General features: G+C 45.7%; 1 protein-coding gene across 1 annotated transcript in view; it reads left to right on the top strand.

Annotated features, from left to right (window-relative positions):
- The window catches only part of LOC124021117 (ras-associating and dilute domain-containing protein-like), a 71,332-nt gene that overhangs the window by 43,850 nt on the left and 5,950 nt on the right, over positions 1-21,532 (top strand). Inside the window, 3 exon segments of the mRNA XM_046336448.1 lie at positions 2,980-3,259; positions 15,332-15,405; positions 18,094-18,276. Of these exon segments, the coding sequence (XP_046192404.1) occupies positions 2,980-3,259; positions 15,332-15,405; positions 18,094-18,276 (537 nt within the window).

Below are 21,532 nucleotides of genomic sequence, written 5' to 3'. Positions count from 1 at the left end.
ACATCTACCCTGGAGGAGGAGCCAAGTCCCAGACATGACATCTACCCTGGAGGAGGAGCCAAGTCCCAGACAGGACATCTACCCTGGAGGAGGAGCCAAGTCCCAGACATCTACCCTGGAGGAGGAGCCAATTCCCAGACATCTACCCTGGAGGAGGAGCCAAGTCCCAGACAGGACATCTACCCTGGAGGAGGAGCCAAGTCCCAGACAGGACATCTACCCTGGAGGAGGAGCCAAGTCCCAGACATGACATCTACCCTGGAGGAGGAGCCAAGTCCCAGACATGACATCTACCCTGGAGGAGGAGCCAAGTCCCAGACAGGACATCTACCCTGGAGGAGGAGCCAAGTCCCAGACAGGACATCTACCCTGGAGGAGGAGCCAAGTCCCAGACATCTACCCTGGAGGAGGAGCCAAGTCCCAGACAGGACATCTACCCTGGAGGAGGAGCCAAGTCCCAGACATCTACCCTGGAGGAGGAGCCAAGTCCCAGACATCTACCCTGGAGGAGGAGCCAAGTCCCAGACATCTACCCTGGAGGAGGAGCCAAGTCCCAGACATCTACCCTGGAGGAGGAGCCAAGTCCCAGACATGACATCTACCCTGGAGGAGGAGCCAAGTCGCAGACATCTACCCTGGAGGAGGAGCCAAGTCCCAGACAGGACATCTACCCTGGAGGAGGAGCCAAGTCGCAGACATCTACCCTGGAGGAGGAGCCAAGTCCCAGACATCTACCCTGGAGGAGGAGCCAAGTCCCAGACATCTACCCTGGAGGAGGAGCCAAGTCCCAGACATCTACCCTGGAGGAGGAGCCAAGTCCCAGACAGGACATCTACCCTGGAGGAGGAGCCAAGTCCCAGACATCTACCCTGGAGGAGGAGCCAATTCCCAGACATCTACCCTGGAGGAGGAGCCAAGTCCCAGACAGGACATCTACCCTGGAGGAGGAGCCAAGTCCCAGACATGACATCTACCCTGGAGGAGGAGCCAAGTCCCAGACAGGACATCTACCCTGGAGGAGGAGCCAAGTCCCAGACATCTACCCTGGAGGAGGAGCCAATTCCCAGACATCTACCCTGGAGGAGGAGCCAAGTCCCAGACAGGACATCTACCCTGGAGGAGGAGCCAAGTCCCAGACAGGACATCTACCCTGGAGGAGGAGCCAAGTCCCAGACATGACATCTACCCTGGAGGAGGAGCCAAGTCCCAGACATGACATCTACCCTGGAGGAGGAGCCAAGTCCCAGACAGGACATCTACCCTGGAGGAGGAGCCAAGTCCCAGACAGGACATCTACCCTGGAGGAGGAGCCAAGTCCCAGACATCTACCCTGGAGGAGGAGCCAAGTCCCAGACAGGACATCTACCCTGGAGGAGGAGCCAAGTCCCAGACAGGACATCTACCCTGGAGGAGGAGCCAAGTCCCAGACAGGACATCTACCCTGGAGGAGGAGCCAAGTCCCAGACAGGACATCTACCCTGGAGGAGGAGCCAAGTCCCAGACATCTACCCTGGAGGAGGAGCCAAGTCCCAGACAGGACATCTACCCTGGAGGAGGAGCCAAGTCCCAGACAGGACATCTACCCTGGAGGAGGAGCCAAGTCCCAGACATCTACCCTGGAGGAGGAGCCAAGTCCCAGACATGACATCTATCCTGGAGGAGGAGCCAAGTCCCAGACATCTACCCTGGAGGAGGAGCCAAGTCCCAGACATCTACCCTGGAGGAGGAGCCAAGTCCCAGACATCTACCCTGGAGGAGGAGCCAAGTCCCAGACATGACATCTATCCTGGAGGAGGAGCCAAGTCCCAGACATCTACCCTGGAGGAGGAGCCAAGTCCCAGACATCCACCCTGGAGGAGGAGCCAAGTCCCAGACATGACATCTACCCTGGAGGAGGAGCCAAGTCCCAGACATGACATCTACCCTGGAGGAGGAGCCAAGTCCCAGACATCTACCCTGGAGGAGGAGCCAAGTCCCAGACATCTACCCTGGAGGAGGAGCCAAGTCCCAGACATGACATCTACCCTGGAGGAGGAGCCAAGTCCCAGACATGACATCTATCCTGGAGGAGGAGCCAAGTCCCAGACATCTACCCTGGAGGAGGAGCCAAGTCCCAGACAGGACATCCACCCTGGAGGAGGAGCCAAGTCCCAGACATCTACCCTGGAGGAGGAGCCAAGTCCCAGACATCTACCCTGGAGGAGGAGCCAAGTCCCAGACATGACATCTACCCTGGAGGAGGAGCCAAGTCCCAGACATCTACCCTGGAGGAGGAGCCAAGTCCCAGACAGGACATCTACCCTGGAGGAGGAGCCAAGTCCCAGACATCTACCCTGGAGGAGGAGCCAACTCCCAGACATCTACCCTGGAGGAGGAGCCAAGTCCCAGACAGGACATCTACCCTGGAGGAGGAGCCAACTCCCAGACATCTACCCTGGAGGAGGAGCCAAGTCCCAGACATCTACCCTGGAGGAGGAGCCAACTCCCAGACATCTACCCTGGAGGAGGAGCCAAGTCCCAGACATCTACCCTGGAGGAGGAGCCAAGTCCCAGACATGACATCCACCCTGGAGGAGGAGCCAAGTCCCAGACATCTACCCTGGAGGAGGAGCCAAGTCCCAGACATCTACCCTGGAGGAGGAGCCAAGTCCCAGACATCTACCCTGGAGGAGGAGCCAAGTCCCAGACATCTACCCTGGAGGAGGAGCCAAGTCCCAGACAGGACATCTACCCTGGAGGAGGAGCCAAGTCCCAGACAGCCACCCTGGAGGAGGAGCCAAGTCCCAGACAGGACAGCCATGGTAATCAGATTAAGGCTTTAGGACCAGTAAGTAGTGAATCAGGAAGGCTGGATGGATAATTCTCTGGTGTTACTGAGAGAGGCCCACTGCAGGCAACACACACACACACACAGTCCTGCCTTTAACAGTATTCTAACTGTGTGTTGTTTTATCCCCCCCCCCCCCTCACAACCTCCAGAGGGAGTTCCCTCCGTCCCACAACAGTCCCCGGTCAGGAGGGGTGGAGGAGTGGGTGAGGGACAGAACCCCAGGCCAATGTCACAACAGTGTGAGGAGAAATGGCACCGCCCCCCACTTCCGGCCGACCAACCAGGACCCTTCGTGCCTCCTGACTTCGCCCAACACGCCCCGGAACCCCGAGGGGGGTGGGGCTGACCTGGTTGGACACGCCCCCCAGGTCAACGGCTGCAGTAATAGGACACATTCAATGGACAAGAAGAAAAGCAACGGACTAGAGGGTAAAGACTCCTGTTTATATATGGGTAACATACACAACGGACTAGAGGGTAAAGACTCCTGTTTATATATGGGTAAACGGACTCCTAAAGACTCCTGTTTATATATGGGTAATATACACAACGGACTAGAGGGTAAAGACTCCTGTTTATATATGGGTAATATACACAACGGACTAGAGGGTAAAGACTCCTGTTTATATATGGGTAATATACACAACGGACTAGAGGGTAAAGACTCCTGTTTATATATGGGTAATATACACAACGGACTAGAGGGTAAAGACTCCTGTTTATATATGGGTAATATACACAACGGACTAGAGGGTAAAGACTCCTGTTTATATATGGGTAATATACACAACGGACTAGAGGGTAAAGACTCCTGTTTATATATGGGTAATATACACAACGGACTAGAGGGTAAAGACTCCTGTTTATATTGGGTAATATACACAACGGACTAGAGGGTAAAGACTCCTGTTTATATATGGGTAATATACACAACGGACTAGAGGGTAAAGACTCCTGTTTATATATGGGTAATATACACAACGGACTAGAGGGTAAAGACTCCTGTTTATATATGGGTAATATACACAACGGACTAGAGGGTAAAGACTCCTGTTTATATATGGGTAATATACACAACGGACTAGAGGGTAAAGACTCCTGTTTATATATGGGTAATATACACAACGGACTAGAGGGTAAAGACTCCTGTTTATATATGGGTAATATACACAACGGACTAGAGGGTAAAGACTCCTGTTTATATATGGGTAATATACACAACGGACTAGAGGGTAAAGACTCCTGTTTATATATGGGTAATATACACAACGGACTAGAGGGTAAAGACTCCTGTTTATATATGGGTAATATACACAACGGACTAGAGGGTAAAGACTCCTGTTTATATATGGGTAATATACACAACGGACTAGAGGGTAAAGACTCCTGTTTATATATGGGTAATATACACAACGGACTAGAGGGTAAAGACTCCTGTTTATATATGGGTAATATACACAACGGACTAGAGGGTAAAGACTCCTGTTTATATATGGGTAATATACACAACGGACTAGAGGGTAAAGACTCCTGTTTATATATGGGTAATATACACAACGGACTAGAGGGTAAAGACTCCTGTTTATATATGGGTAATATACACAACGGACTAGAGGGTAAAGACTCCTGTTTATATATGGGTAATATACACAACGGACTAGAGGGTAAAGACTCCTGTTTATATATGGGTAATATACACAACGGACTAGAGGGTAAAGACTCCTGTTTATATATGGGTAATATACACAACGGACTAGAGGGTAAAGACTCCTGTTTATATATGGGTAATATACACAACGGACTAGAGGGTAAAGACTCCTGTTTATATATGGGTAATATACAACACTAGAGGGTAAACTGTTTATATATGGGTAATATACACAACGGACTAGAGGGTAAAGACTCCTGTTTATATATGGGTAATATACACAACGGACTAGAGGGTAAAGACTCCTGTTTATATATGGGTAATATACACAACGGACTAGAGGGTAAAGACTCCTGTTTATATATGGGTAATATACACAACGGACTAGAGGGTAAAGACTCCTGTTTATATATGGGTAATATACACAACGGACTAGAGGGTAAAGACTCCTGTTTATATATGGGTAATATACACAACGGACTAGAGGGTAAAGACTCCTGTTTATATATGGGTAATATACACAACGGACTAGAGGGTAAAGACTCCTGTTTATATATGGGTAATATACACAACGGACTAGAGGGTAAAGACTCCTGTTTATATATGGGTAATATACACAACGGACTAGAGGGTAAAGACTCCTGTTTATATATGGGTAATATACACAACGGACTAGAGGGTAAAGACTCCTGTTTATATATGGGTAATATACACAACGGACTAGAGGGTAAAGACTCCTGTTTATATATGGGTAATATACACAACGGACTAGAGGGTAAAGACTCCTGTTTATATATGGGTAATATACACAACGGACTAGAGGGTAAAGACTCCTGTTTATATATGGGTAATATACACAACGGACTAGAGGGTAAAGACTCCTGTTTATATATGGGTAATATACACAACGGACTAGAGGGTAAAGACTCCTGTTTATATATGGGTAATATACACAACGGACTAGAGGGTAAAGACTCCTGTTTATATATGGGTAATATACACAACGGACTAGAGGGTAAAGACTCCTGTTTATATATGGGTAATATACACAACGGACTAGAGGGTAAAGACTCCTGTTTATATATGGGTAATATACACAACGGACTAGAGGGTAAAGACTCCTGTTTATATATGGGTAATATACACAACGGACTAGAGACTCCTGTTTATATATGGGTAATATACACAACGGTAAAGACTCCTGTTTATATATGGGTAATATACACAACGGACTAGAGGGTAAAGACTCCTGTTTATATATGGGTAATATACACAACGGACTAGAGGGTAAAGACTCCTGTTTATATATGGGTAATATACACAACGGACTAGAGGGTAAAGACTCCTGTTTATATATGGGTAATATACACAACGGACTAGAGGGTAAAGACTCCTGTTTATATATGGGTAATATACACAACGGACTAGAGGGTAAAGACTCCTGTTTATATATGGGTAATATACACAACGGACTAGAGGGTAAAGACTCCTGTTTATATATGGGTAATATACACAACGGACTAGAGGGTAAAGACTCCTGTTTATATATGGGTAATATACACAACGGACTAGAGGGTAAAGACTCCTGTTTATATATGGGTAATATACACAACGGACTAGAGGGTAAAGACTCCTGTTTATATATGGGTAATATACACAACGGACTAGAGGGTAAAGACTCCTGTTTATATGGGTAATATACACAACGGACTAGAGGGTAAAGACTCCTGTTTATATATGGGTAATATACACAACGGACTAGAGGGTAAAGACTCCTGTTTATATATGGGTAATATACACAACGGACTAGAGGGTAAAGACTCCTGTTTATATATGGGTAATATACACAACGGACTAGAGGGTAAAGACTCCTGTTTATATATGGGTAATATACACAACGGACTAGAGGGTAAAGACTCCTGTTTATATATGGGTAATATACACAACGGACTAGAGGGTAAAGACTCCTGTTTATATATGGGTAATATACACAACGGACTAGAGGGTAAAGACTCCTGTTTATATATGGGTAATATACACAACGGACTAGAGGGTAAAGACTCCTGTTTATATATGGGTAATATACACAACGGACTAGAGGGTAAAGACTCCTGTTTATATATGGGTAATATACACAACGGACTAGAGGGTAAAGACTCCTGTTTATATATGGGTAATATACACAACGGACTAGAGGGTAAAGACTCCTGTTTATATATGGGTAATATACACAACGGACTAGAGGGTAAAGACTCCTGTTTATATATGGGTAATATACACAACGGACTAGAGGGTAAAGACTCCTGTTTATATATGGGTAATATACACAACGGACTAGAGGGTAAAGACTCCTGTTTATATATGGGTAATATACACAACGGACTAGAGGGTAAAGACTCCTGTTTATATATGGGTAATATACACAACGGACTAGAGGGTAAAGACTCCTGTTTATATATGGGTAATATACACAACGGACTAGAGGGTAAAGACTCCTGTTTATATATGGGTAATATACACAACGGACTAGAGGGTAAAGACTCCTGTTTATATATGGGTAATATACACAACGGACTAGAGGGTAAAGACTCCTGTTTATATATGGGTAATATACACAACGGACTAGAGGGTAAAGACTCCTGTTTATATATGGGTAATATACACAACGGACTAGAGGGTAAAGACTCCTGTTTATATATGGGTAATATACACAACGGACTAGAGGGTAAAGACTCCTGTTTATATATGGGTAATATACACAACGGACTAGAGGGTAAAGACTCCTGTTTATATATGGGTAATATACACAACGGACTAGAGGGTAAAGACTCCTGTTTATATATGGGTAATATACACAACGGACTAGAGGGTAAAGACTCCTGTTTATATATGGGTAATATACACAACGGACTAGAGGGTAAAGACTGTTTATATATGGGTAATATACACAACGGACTAAAGACTCCTGTTTATATATGGGTAATATACACAACGGACTAGAGGGTAAAGACTCCTGTTTATATATGGGTAATATACACAACGGACTAGAGGGTAAAGACTCCTGTTTATATATGGGTAATATACACAACGGACTAGAGGGTAAAGACTCCTGTTTATATATGGGTAATATACACAACGGACTAGAGGGTAAAGACTCCTGTTTATATATGGGTAATATACACAACGGACTAGAGGGTAAAGACTCCTGTTTATATATGGGTAATATACACAACGGACTAGAGGGTAAAGACTCCTGTTTATATATGGGTAATATACACAACGGACTAGAGGGTAAAGACTCCTGTTTATATATGGGTAATATACACAACGGACTAGAGGGTAAAGACTCCTGTTTATATATGGGTAAATACACAACGGACTAGAGGGTAAAGACTCCTGTTTATATATGGGTAATATACACAACGGACTAGAGGGTAAAGACTCCTGGGTTTATATATGGGTAATATACACAACGGACTAGAGGGTAAAGACTCCTGTTTACGGATAGGGTAAAGGGTTTATATATGGGTAATATACACAACGGACTAGAGGGTAAAGACTCCTGTTTATATATGGGTAATATACACAACGGACTAGAGGGTAAAGACTCCTGTTTATATATGGGTAATATACACAACGGACTAGAGGGTAAAGACTCCTGTTTATATATGGGTAATATACACAACGGACTAGAGGGTAAAGACTCCTGTTTATATATGGGTAATATACACAACGGACTAGAGGGTAAAGACTCCTGTTTATATATGGGTAATATACACAACGGACTAGAGGGTAAAGACTCCTGTTTATATATGGGTAATATACACAACGGACTAGAGGGTAAAGACTCCTGTTTATTTATATATAGAGGGTAAAGGTAATATACACAACGGACTAGAGGGTAAAGACTCCTGTTTATATATGGGTAATATACACAACGGACTAGAGGGTAAAGACTCCTGTTTATATATGGGTAATATACACAACGGACTAGAGGGTAAAGACTCCTGTTTATATATGGGTAATATACACAACGGACTAAAGATGGGGGACTAAAGACTCCTGTTTATATATGGGTAATATACACAACGGACTAGAGGGTAAAGACTCCTGTTTATATATGGGTAATATACACAACGGACTAGAGGGTAAAGACTCCTGTTTATATATGGGTAATATACACAACGGACTAGAGGGTAAAGACTCCTGTTTATATATGGGTAATATACACAACGGACTAGAGGGTAAAGACTCCTGTTTATATATGGGTAATATACACAACGGACTAGAGGGTAAAGACTCCTGTTTATATATGGGTAATATACACAACGGACTAGAGGGTAAAGACTCCTGTTTATATATGGGTAATATACTTTTGTTTAATGTATAATGGACTAGAGGGTAAAGACTCCTGTTTATATATGGGTAATATACACAACGGACATTAACGGACTAAAGACTCCTGTTTATATATGGGTAATATACACAACGGACTAGAGGGTAAAGACTCCTGTTTATATATGGGTAATATACACAACGGACTAGAGGGTAAAGACTCCTGTTTATATATGGGTAATATACACAACGGACTAGAGGGTAAAGACTCCTGTTTATATATGGGTAATATACACAACGGACTAGAGGGTAAAGACTCCTGTTTATATATGGGTAATATACACAACGGACTAGAGGGTAAAGACTCCTGTTTATATATGGGTAATATACACAATGGACTAGAGGGTAAAGACTCCTGTTTATATATGGGTAATATACACAACGGACTAGAGGGTAAAGACTCCTGTTTATTTATATACACAACGGACTAGAGGGTAAAGACTCCTGTTTATATATGGGTAATACACAACGGACTAGAGGGTAAAGACTCCTGTTTATATATGGGTAATATACACAACGGACTAGAGGGTAAAGACTCCTGTTTATATATGGGTAATATACACATGGCAATAGAGAAGTATAATATGGAATCATCCAAGACAAATAGGTAGGTCCAGAATGATTGGCACCCTTGATAAAGTGACTAAATACTTTTGTATTATTTTCAATGACGGCCTAGGAACAGTGGGTTAACTGCCTGTTCCGGGGCAGAACGACAGATTTTGTCAGCTCGGGGGGTTTGAACTTGCAACCTTCCGGTTGCTAGTCTAACGCCTTAACCTGTTATGCAGGTGAATGAGGACCCAAAAGCGACTTGGCGAAAACAGAGTCTTTAATCCAGAAAGAAACTTTACAAAACAAAAAGCATAATACTACTCGTAAAGACGAGAACAGACAGGAGACTTGATCGAGAACTGCAGGTTGCCTCGGGAAGGCACTTGAACCTAGCAGACTCAGACACCTGCTCACCACGCAGCATCTGAGGGAAACACGACACGACAGGGCAAAACATAGACACAGCACGGTGAATTATAGATGAGGATCCGACGGGGCAGGAACGGAAAACAAGGAGAGAAATAGGGACTCTAATCAGGGAAAAGGATCGGGAACAGGTGTGGGAAGACTAAATGATTGATTAGGGGAATAGGAACAGCTGGGAGCAGGAACGGAACGATAGAGAGAAGAGAGAGCGAGAGAGTGAGAGAGGGAGGGGGAGAGAGAGGGATAGAAAGAGGGAAAGAACCTAATAAGACCAGCAGAGGGAAACGAATAGAAGGGGAAGCACGGGGACAAGACATGATAATTAATGACAAAACATGACATAACCACTAGGCTACCCTGCTGCCCCTTTATTGGCACCCTTGATAAAGTGACTAAATACTTTTGTTTAATGTATAAACGGAGTAGACCGAACATTAGCCACACTCCCCCTCATAGCTTTCACCTGGTCAGTCTATGTCATGGAAATAGCAGGTGTCCTTAATGTTTTGAAATCTCAGTGTATATATATATATATTTTATTTTTATTTTTAATATCTGCACAAAAATATAAATGCAACATGCAACAATTTCAACGATTTTACTGAGTCACAGTTCATAGAAGCAGGCAATTTAAATACATTCATTATGGCACTAATCTATGTATTTCACATGATATGGCCAGGGGTGCAGCCTTGGGTGGGCCTGGGAGGGCATAGGCCCACCCACTGAGGAGCCAGGATCAGCCAATCAGAAAGAGTTTTTCCCCACAAAAGGGCTTTTATTACAGACAAAACTACTCCTCAGTTTCATCAGCTGTCTGGGTGGCTGGTTTAAGACGATACTGCAGGTATAGAAGCCGGATGTGGAGGTCCTGGGCTGGTTACACGTGGTCTGTGGATGTGGAGGTCCTGGGCCAGCCTGGTTACACGTGGTCTGTGGATGTGGAGGTCCTGGGCCAGCCTGGTTACACGTGGTCTGTGGATGTGGAGGTCCTGGCCTGGTTACACGTGGTCTGTGGATGTGGAGGTCCTGGGCCAGCCTGGTTACACGTGGTCTGTGGATGAGGAGGTCCTGGGCTGGTTACACGTGGTCTGTGGATGTGGAGGTCCTGGGCTGGTTACACGTGGTCTGTGGATGTGGAGGTCCTGGGCTCGTTACACGTGGTCTGTGGATGAGGAGGTCCTGGGCTGGTTACACGTGGTCTGTGGATGTGGAGGTCCTGGGCTGGTTACACGTGGTCTGTGGATGTGGAGGTCCTGGGCTGGTTACACGTGGTCTGTGGATGTGGAGGTCCTGGCCTGGTTACACGTGGTCTGTGGATGAGGAGGTCCTGGGCTGGTTACACGTGGTCTGTGGATGTGGAGGTTCTGGCCTGGTTACACGTGGTCTGTGGATGTGGAGGTCCTGGGCTGGTTACACGTGGTCTGTGGATGTGGAGGTCCTGGGCTGGTTACACGTGGTCTGTGGATGTGGAGGTCCTGGCCTGGTTACACGTGGTCTGTGGATGTGGAGGTCCTGGGACAGCCTGGTTACACGTGGTCTGTGGATGTGGAGGTTCTGGCCTGGTTACACGTGGTCTGTGGATGTGGAGGTCCTGGGCTGGTTACACGTGGTCTGTGGATGTGGAGGTCCTGGGCCAGCCTGGTTACACGTGGTCTGTGGATGTGGAGGTCCTGGGCTGGTTACACGTGGTCTGTGGATGTGGAGGTCCTGGGCTGGTTACACGTGGTCTGTGGATGTGGAGGTCCTCCTGGTTACACGTGGTCTGTGGATGTGGAGGTCCTGGGCTGGTTACACGTGGTCTGTGGATGTGGAGGTCCTGGGGCCTGGTTACACGTGGTCTGTGGATGTGGAGGTCCTGGCCTGGTTACACGTGGTCTGTGGATGTGGAGGTCCTGGCCTGGTTACACGTGGTCTGTGGATGTGGAGGTCCTGGGCTGGTTACACGTGGTCTGTGGATGAGGAGGTCCTGGGCTGGCCTGGTTACACGTGGTCTGTGGATGTGGAGGTCCTGGGCTGGCCTGGTTACACGTGGTCTGTGGATGTGGAGGTCCTGGGCTGGCCTGGTTACACGTGGTCTGTGGATGTGGAGGTCCTGGGCTGGTTACACGTGGTCTGTGGATGTGGAGGTCCTGGGCTGGTTACACGTGGTCTGTGGATGTGGAGGTCCTGGGCTGGTTACACGTGGTCTGTGGATGTGGAGGTCCTGGGCTGGTTACACCTGGTCTGTGGATGTGGAGGTCCTGGCCTGGTTACACATGGCCTGTGGATGTGGAGGTCCTGGGCCAGTCTGGTTACACCTGGTCTGTGGATGTGGAGTTCCTGGCCTGGTTACACGTGGCCTGTGGATGTGGAGGTCCTGGGCCAGTCTGGTTACACGTGGTCTGCGGTTGTGAGGCCGGTTGGACTTAGTGCCAAATTCTCTAAAACTACGCTGGAGGCGGCTTATGGTAGAGAAATGAACAACAGATCTGGTGGACATTCCTGCAGTCAGCAGGCCAATTGCCCTCAAAACTTGAGACATCTGTAGAATTGTGTGACAAAATTTTAGAGTGGCCTTTTATTGTCCCCAGCACAAGGTGCACCTGTGTAATGATCATGCTGTTTAATCAGCTTCTTGATATGCCACACATGTCAGGTGGATGGACTCTCTTGACAAATGAGAGATGCTCACTAACAGGGATGTAAACACATTTGTGCACAAAATTTGACAGAAATAAGCTGTTTTTTGTGCGTATGGAACATTAATGGGATCTTTTATTTCAGCTCATGAAACATGGGAACATTTTACATTTAGCATTTATTGCCCTGTATTAATATGCCATTTATCCAAAGCGGCATAGTTATGCGTGCATACATTTGACTTATGGGTGGTCCTGGGTATCGAACCCACTACCCCGGGCGTTACAAGCACCATGAATGACCAACTTAGCTACGAAGGACCGGAAAGTCTCCTGACTTGAACCCCATTGAGAACCCGTGGTTTGAATTGAAGAGGATAGTCGATAAGTGCAGAACGACAGATATCAGGGATCTGGGTGGATTCTGTATGGACAAATGGTCTAAGATTCATCCCAGTGTTGTTCTAGAAATCATCAAACATCTGGTAGGATTCTGTATGGAGGAACGGTCTAAGATCCCTCCCAGTGTGTTCTAGAACTCATAAAACATCTGGTAGGATTCTGTATGGAGGAATGGTCTGAGATCCCTCCCAGTGGGTTCTAGAACTCATCAAACATCTGGTAGGATTCTGTATGGAGGAATGGTCTAAGATCCCTCCCAGTGGGTTCTAGAACTCATCAAACATCTGGTAGGATTCTGTATGGAGGAATGGTCTGAGATCCCTCCAGTGTGTTCTAGAACTCATCAAACATCTGGTAGGATTCTGTATGGAGGAATGGTCTGAGATCCCTCCCAGTGGGTTCTAGAACTCATCAAACATCTGGTAGGATTCTGTATGGACAAATGGTCTAAGATCCCTCCAGTGTGTTCTAGAACTCATAAAACATCTGGTAGGATTCTGTATGGAGGAATGGTCTGAGATCCCTCCCAGTGGGTTCTAGAACTCATCAAACATCTGGTAGGATTCTGTATGGACAAATGTTCTAAGATCCCTCCAGTGTGTTCTAGAACTCATAAAACATCTGGTAGGATTCTGTATGGAGGAACGGTCTGAGATCCCTCCCAGTGGGTTCTAGAACTCATCAAACATCTGGTAGGATTCTGTATGGAGGAATGGTCTAAGATCCCTCCCAGTGTGTTCTAGAACTCATCAAACATCTAGTAGGATTCTGTATGGAGGAATGGTCTAAGATCCCTCCCAGTGTGTTCTAGAACTCATCAAACATCTGGTAGGATTCTGTATGGACAAATGGTCTAAGATCCCTCCAGTGTGTTCTAGAACTCATAAAACATCTGGTAGGATTCTGTATGGAGGAATGGTCTGAGATCCCTCCCAGTGGGTTCTAGAACTCATCAAACATCTGGTAGGATTCTGTATGGACAAATGGTCTAAGATCCCTCCAGTGTGTTCTAGAACTCATAAAACATCTGGTAGGATTCTGTATGGAGGAACGGTCTGAGATCCCTCCCAGTGGGTTCTAGAACTCATTAAACATCTGGTAGGATTCTGTATGGAGGAATGGTCTAAGATCCCTCCCAGTGTGTTCTAGAACTCATCAAACATCTGGTAGGATTCTGTATGGAGGAATGGTCTAAGATCCCTCCCAGTGGGTTCTAGAACTCATCAAACATCTGGTAGGATTCTGTATTGACAAATGGTCTAAGATCCCTCCAGTGTGTTCTAGAACTCATAAAACATCTGGTAGGATTCTGTATGGAGGAACGGTCTGAGATCCCTCCCAGTGGGTTCTAGAACTCATTAAACATCTGGTAGGATTCTGTATGGAGGAATGGTCTAAGATCCCTCCCAGTGTGTTCTAGAACTCATCAAACATCTAGTAGGATTCTGTATGGAGGAACGGTCTAAGATCCCTCCCAGTGGGTTCTAGAACTCATCAAACATCTGGTAGGATTCTGTATGGAGGAATGGTCTAAGACTGAACATAATATTTCCCCTCTCTTTGTATTATACTAATCAGGGGTGCCGATAATATTTCCCCTCTCTTTATACTAATCTTTATCAAGGGTGCCAATAATTATGGACCTGACTGACATATTTACAGCGATATAGTTTTTTACAGAATGTAACATACATTTATAAATAAAACAATAACATGAGCACTGGACTTGAGGATATAACCTCCTGTACAGGCAACATATAAGGAAATATAATACCTTTTGACGTAATCTATATGAAATACACCGTAACATGAGATCTGACTGGCAACGTAACTGAGAGGACTGCTGTTGTTCCCTGATAAACTCTGCATGTCTCCCCCTGGTGGCCAGTGTTCAGTACTGCATGTCTCCCCCTGGTGGCCAGTGTTCAGTACTGCATGTCTCCCCCTGGTGGCCAGTGTTCAGTACTGCATGTCTCCCCCTGGTGACCAGTGTTCAGTACTGCTGTTGTTCCCTGAAACTCTGCATGTCTCCCCCTGGTGGCCAGTGTTCAGTACTGCATGTATCCCCCTGGTGGCCAGTGTTCAATACTGCTGTTGTTCCCTGATAAACTCTGCATGTCTCCCCCTGGTGACCAGTGTTCAGTACTGCATGTCTCCCCCTGGTGACCAGTGTTCAGTACTACATGTCTCCCCCTGGTGGCCAGTGTTCAATACTGCTGTTGTTCCCTGATAAACTCTGCATGTCTCCCCCTGGTGACCAGTGTTCAGTACTACATGTCTCCCCCTGGTGGCCAGTGTTCAGTACTGCATGTCTCCCCCTGGTGGCCAGTGTTCAGTACTGCATGTCTCCCCCTGGTGGCCAGTGTTCAGTACTGCATGTCTCCCCCTGGTGACCAGTGTTCAGTACTGCTGTTGTTCCCTGATAAACTCTGCATGTCTCCCCCTGGTGGCCAGTGTTCAGTACTGCATGTATCCCCCTGGTGGCCAGTGTTCAGTACTGCATGTCTCCCCCTGGTGGCCAGTGTTCAGTACTGCATGTATCCCCTGGTGGCCAGTGTTCAGTACTGCATGTCTCCCCCTGGTGGCCAGTGTTCAGTACTGCTGTTGTTCCCTGATAAACTCTGCATGTCTCCCCCTGGTGACCAGTGTTCAGTACTGCATGTCTCCCCCTGGTGACCAGTGTTCAGTACTACATGTCTCCCCTGGTGGCCAGTGTTCAGTACTGATAAACTCTGCATGTCTCCCCTGGTGCCAGTGTTCAGTACTACATGTCTCCCCCTGGTGGCCAGTGTTCAGTACTGCATGTCTCCCCCTGGTGGCCAGTGTTCAGTACTGCATGTCTCCCCCTGGTGACCAGTGTTCAGTACTGCTGTTGTTCCCTGATAAACTCTGCATGTCTCCCCCTGGTGGCCAGTGTTCAGTACTGCTGTTGTTCCCTGATAAACTCTGCATGTCTCCCCCTGGTGACCAGTGTTCAGTACTACATGTCTCCCCCTGGTGGCCAGTGTTCAGTACTGCATGTCTCCCCCTGGTGGCCAGTGTTCAGTACTACATGTCTCCCCCTGGTGGCCAGTGTTCAGTACTACATGTCTCCCCCTGGTGGCCAGTGTTCAGTACTGCATGTCTCCCCCTGGTGGCCAGTGTTCAGTACTACATGTCTCCCCCTGGTGGCCAGTGTTCAGTACTACATGTCTCCCCCTGGTGGCCAGTGTTCAGTACTACATGTCTCCCCCTGGTGGCCAGTGTTCAGTACTACATGTCTCCCCCTGGTGGCCAGTGTTCAGTACTACATGTCTCCCCCTGGTGGCCAGTGTTCAGTACTACATGTCTCCCCCTGGTGGCCAGTGTTCAGTACTGCTGTTGTTCCCAGATAAACTCTGCATGTCTCCCCCAGGTGGCCAGTGTTCAGTACTACATGTCTCCCCCTGGTGGCCAGTGTTCAGTACTACTGTTGTTCCCTGAAACTCTGCATGTCTCCCCCTGGTGGCCAGTGTTCAGTACTACATGTCTCCCCCTGGTGGCCAGTGTTCAGTACTACATGTCTCCCCCTGGTGACCAGTGTTCAGTACTACATGTCTCCCCCTGGTGGCCAGTGTTCAGTACTGCATGTCTCCCCCTGGTGGCCAGTGTTCAGTACTGCATGTCTCCCCCTGGTGGCCAGTGTTCAGTACTACATGTCTCCCCCTGGTGGCCAGTGTTCAGTACTACATGTCTCCCCCTGGTGGCCAGTGTTCAGTACTACATGTCTCCCCCTGGTGACCAGTGTTCAGTACTGCATGTCTCCCCCTGGTGACCAGTGTTCAGTACTGCATGTCTCCCCCTGGTGACCAGTGTTCAGTACTACATGTCTCCCCCTGGTGGCCAGTGTTCAGTACTGCTGTCTTCCCTGAGTGTTCAGTACTGCATGTCTCCCCTGGTGACCAGTGTTCAGTACTGCATGTCTCCCCCTGGTGACCAGTGTTCAGTACTACATGTCTCCCCCTGGTGGCCAGTGTTCAGTACTGCTGTTGTTCCCTGATAAACTCTGCATGTCTCCCCCTGGTGACCAGTGTTCAGTACTGCATGTCTCCCCCTGGTGGCCAGTGTTCAGTACTGCATGTCTCCCCCTGGTTCCCAGTGTACTGCATGTCTCCCCTGGTGACCAGTGTTCAGTACTGCTGTTGTTCCCTGATAAACTCTGCATGTCTCCCCTGGTGGCCAGTGTTCAGTACTGCTGTTGTTCCCTGATAAACTCTGCATGTCTCCCCCTGGTGACCAGTGTTCAGTACTACATGTCTCCCCCTGGTGGCCAGTGTTCAGTACTGCATGTATCCCCCTGGTGGCCAGTGTTCAGTACTACATGTCTCCCCCTGGTGGCCAGTGTTCAGTACTACATGTCTCCCCCTGGTGGCCAGTGTTCAGTACTACATGTCTCCCCCTGGTGGCCAGTGTTCAGTACTACATGTCTCCCCCTGGTGGCCAGTGTTCAGTACTACATGTCTCCCCCTGGTGGCCAGTGTTCAGTACTACATGTCTCCCCCTGGTGGCCAGTGTTCAGTACTACATGTCTCCCCCTGGTGGCCAGTGTTCAGTACTACATGTCTCCCCCTGGTGGCCAGTGTTCAGTACTGCTGTTGTTCCCAGATAAACTCTGCATGTCTCCCCCAGGTGGCCAGTGTTCAGTACTGCTGTTGTTCCCTGAAACTCTGCATGTCTCCCCCTGGTGGCCAGTGTTCAGTACTACATGTCTCCCCCTGGTGGCCAGTGTTCAGTACTACTGTTGTTCCCTGAAACTCTGCATGTCTCCCCCTGGTGGCCAGTGTTCAGTACTGCATGTCTCCCCCTGGTGGCCAGTGTTCAGTACTACATGTCTCCCCCTGGTGGCCAGTGTTCAGTACTACATGTCTCCCCCTGGTGGCCAGTGTTCAGTACTACATGTCTCCCCCTGGTGGCCAGTGTTCAGTACTACATGTAGGGTGTGTGTCTAGCTCTAGTGTGTGTGTATAGCTATAGTGTGTGTATAGCTGTAGTGTGTGTGTCTAGCTCTAGTGTGTGTGTATAGCTGTAGTGTGTGTATAGCTGTAGTGTGTGTGTGTAGCTCTAGTGTGTGTGTATAGCTGTAGTGTGTGTGTATAGCTATAGTGTGTGTGTATAGCTATAGTGTGTATATAGATGTAGTGTGTGTGTGTCTACCTGTCGTGTGTCTCTAGATGTAGTGTGTATCTGTCTACCTGTAGTGTGTGTCTAGCTGTAGTGTGTGTCTAGCTGTAGTGTGTGTCCTTTCTACAGGTAGTTTAAGTGAGTTCCCCTTCCCTGTGCCTCCCGAGGCCCTGCTACCTGATGATGAGTGTTGTCTGGTGTTTGTAGTGGAGCTGAACAAGGGACCCTACGGACTGGGCATGGGACTCATAGACGGACTGGTGAGTAAAAGCAAATAGAATGGGATTTTTCCACATGAAAACAACAGGTGTAGACTAACACATGCTTTATAAACAACAGGTGTAGACTAACACATGCTCTATAAACAACAGGTGTAGACTAACACATGCTCTATAAACAACAGGTGTAGACTAACACATGCTTTATAAACAACAGGTGTAGACTAACACATGTAAACAACAGGTGTAGACTAACACATGCTCTATAAACAACAGGTGTAGACTAACACATGCTTTATAAACAACAGGTGTAGACTAACACATGCTTTATAAACAACAGGTGTAGACTAACACATGTAAACAACAGGTGTAGACTAACACATGTAAACAACAGGTGTAGACTAACACATGTAAACAACAGGTGTAGACTAACACATGTAAACAACAGGTGTAGACTAACACATGTAAACAACAGGTGTAGACTAACACATGTAAACAACAGGTGTAGACAAACACATGCTCTATAAACAACAGGTGTAGACTAACACATGCTTTATAAACAACAGGTGTAGACTAACACATGCTTTATAAACAACAGGTGTAGACTAACACATGCTTTATAAACAACAGGTGTAGACTAACACATGCTCTAACACATGCTTTATAAACAACAGGTGTAGACTAACACATGTAACCAACAGGTGTAGACTAACACATGTAACCAACAGGTGTAGACTAACACATGCTCTATAAACAACAGGTGTAGACTAACACATGCTTTATAAACAACAGGTGTAGACTAACACATGCTTTATAAACAACAGGTGTAGACTAACACATGTAAACAACAGGTGTAGACTAACACATGCTTTATAAACAACAGGTGTAGACTAACACATGTAAACAACAGGTGTAGACTAACACATGTAAACAACAGGTATAGACTAACACATGCTTTATAAACAACAGGTGTAGACTAACACATGCTTTATAAACAACAGGTGTAGACTAACACATGCTTTATAAACAACAGGTGTAGACTAACACATGCTTTATAAACAACAGGTGTAGACTAACACATGCTCTATAAACAACAGGTGTAGACTAACACATGCTCTATAAACAACAGGTGTAGACTAACACATGCTTTATAAACAACAGGTGTAGACTAACACATGCTTTATAAACAACAGGTGTAGACTAACACATGTAAACAACAGGTGTAGACAAACACATGCTCTATAAACAACAGGTGTAGACTAACACATGCTTTATAAACAACAGGTGTAGACTAACACATGCTTTATAAACAACAGGTGTAGACTAACACATGCTCTATAAACAACAGGTGTAGACTAACACATGTAAACAACAGGTGTAGACTAACACATGCTCTATAAACAACAGGTGTAGACTATATACTATATACAGATACCAGGTAATAACATTACTATATACAGGAAGTACCAGGTAATAACATGGCTATATACAGGGAGGTAATAACATGGCTATATACAGGAAGTACCAGGTAATAACATGGCTATATACAGGGAGTACCAGGTAACGTGGCTATATACAGGGAGTACCAGGTAATAACATGGCTATATACAAGAAGGTAATAAGATGGCTATATACAGGAAGTACCAGGTAATAACATGACTATATACAGGAAGTACCAGGTAATAACATGGCTATATACAGGGAGTACCAGGTAATAACATGATTATATACAGGGAGTACCAGGTAATAACATGGCTATATACAGGAAGTACCAGGTAATAACATGGCTATATACAGGAAGTACCAGGTAATAACATGGCTATATACAGGGAGTACCAGGTAATAACATGGCTCTATACAGGGAGTACCAGGTAATAACATGGCTCTATACAGGGAGTACCAGGTAATAACATGTCTATATACAGGGAGGTAATAACATGGCTATATACAGGGAGTACCAGGTAATAACATGGCTATATACAGGAAGTACCAGGTAATAACATGGCTATATACAGGAAGTACCAGGTAATAACATGGCTATATACAGGAAGTACCAGGTAATAACATGGCTATATACAGGAAGTACCAGGTAATAACATGGCTATATACCGGAAGTACCAGGTAATAACATGGCTATATACAGGGAGTACCAGGTAATAACATGGCTATATACAGGAAGTACCAGGTAATAACATTACTATATACAGGAAGTACCAGGTAATAACATTACTATATACAGGAAGTACCAGGTAATAACATTACTATATACAGGAAGTACCAGGTAATAACATGGCTATATACAGGAAGTACCAGGTAATAACATGGTTATATACAGGAAGTACCAGGTAATAACATGGCTATATACAGGGAGTACCAGGTAATAACATGGCTATATACAGAGAGTACCAGGTAATAACATGGCTATATACAGGGAGTACCAGGTAATAACATGGCTATATACAGGGAGTACCAGGTAATAACATGGCTATATACAGGGAGTACCAGGTAATAACATGGCTATATACAGGGAGTACCAGGTAATAACATGGCTAGATACATGAAGTACCAGGTAATAACATGGCTATATACAGGGAGGTAATAACATGGCTATATACAGGGAGTACCAGGTAATAACATTAGAGATCACTCACAACGTTTCTTAACATTAGAGGTCACTCACAACAATTCTTAACATTAGAGATCACTCACAACAATTCTTAACATTAGAGATCACTCACAACATTTCTTAACAGTAGAGATCACTCACAATGTTTCTTAAAGAGATACACATGGAGGTAAATATACATTACCATTAGAGATCACTCACAACGTTTCTTAACATTAGAGATCACTCACAACGTTTCTTAACATTAGAGATCACTCACAACGTTTCTTAAAGAGATACACATGGAGGTAAATATACATTAACATTAGAGATCACTCACAACGTTTCTTAAAAGAGATACACAACGTAAATTACATTAACATTAGAGATCACTCACAACGTTTCTTAAAGAGATACACATGGAGGTTAATTACCATTTTCGTTTCTTAACATTAGAGATCACTCACAACGTTTCTTAACATTAGAGATCACTCACAACGTTTCTTATGAAGGTTAAATCAAATGTAAAAGTCTGCGACGCACTTTTTAAAGGTAATGTTCGGAGTTCGCGGAGACCACATTCAAAGTAAATGCTGCGTATGTCGACACAATGGGGAAATCACCTTTAAATGCTGCGTATGTCGACACAATGGGGACATTACCTTTAAATGCTGCGTATGACGACACAATGGG

The sequence above is a fragment of the Oncorhynchus gorbuscha genome, unplaced genomic scaffold, assembly GCF_021184085.1.
Source record: "Oncorhynchus gorbuscha isolate QuinsamMale2020 ecotype Even-year unplaced genomic scaffold, OgorEven_v1.0 Un_scaffold_1055, whole genome shotgun sequence".
NCBI lineage: Eukaryota > Metazoa > Chordata > Actinopteri > Salmoniformes > Salmonidae > Oncorhynchus > Oncorhynchus gorbuscha.
This window is presented reverse-complemented; position numbering and strand designations above follow the sequence as displayed.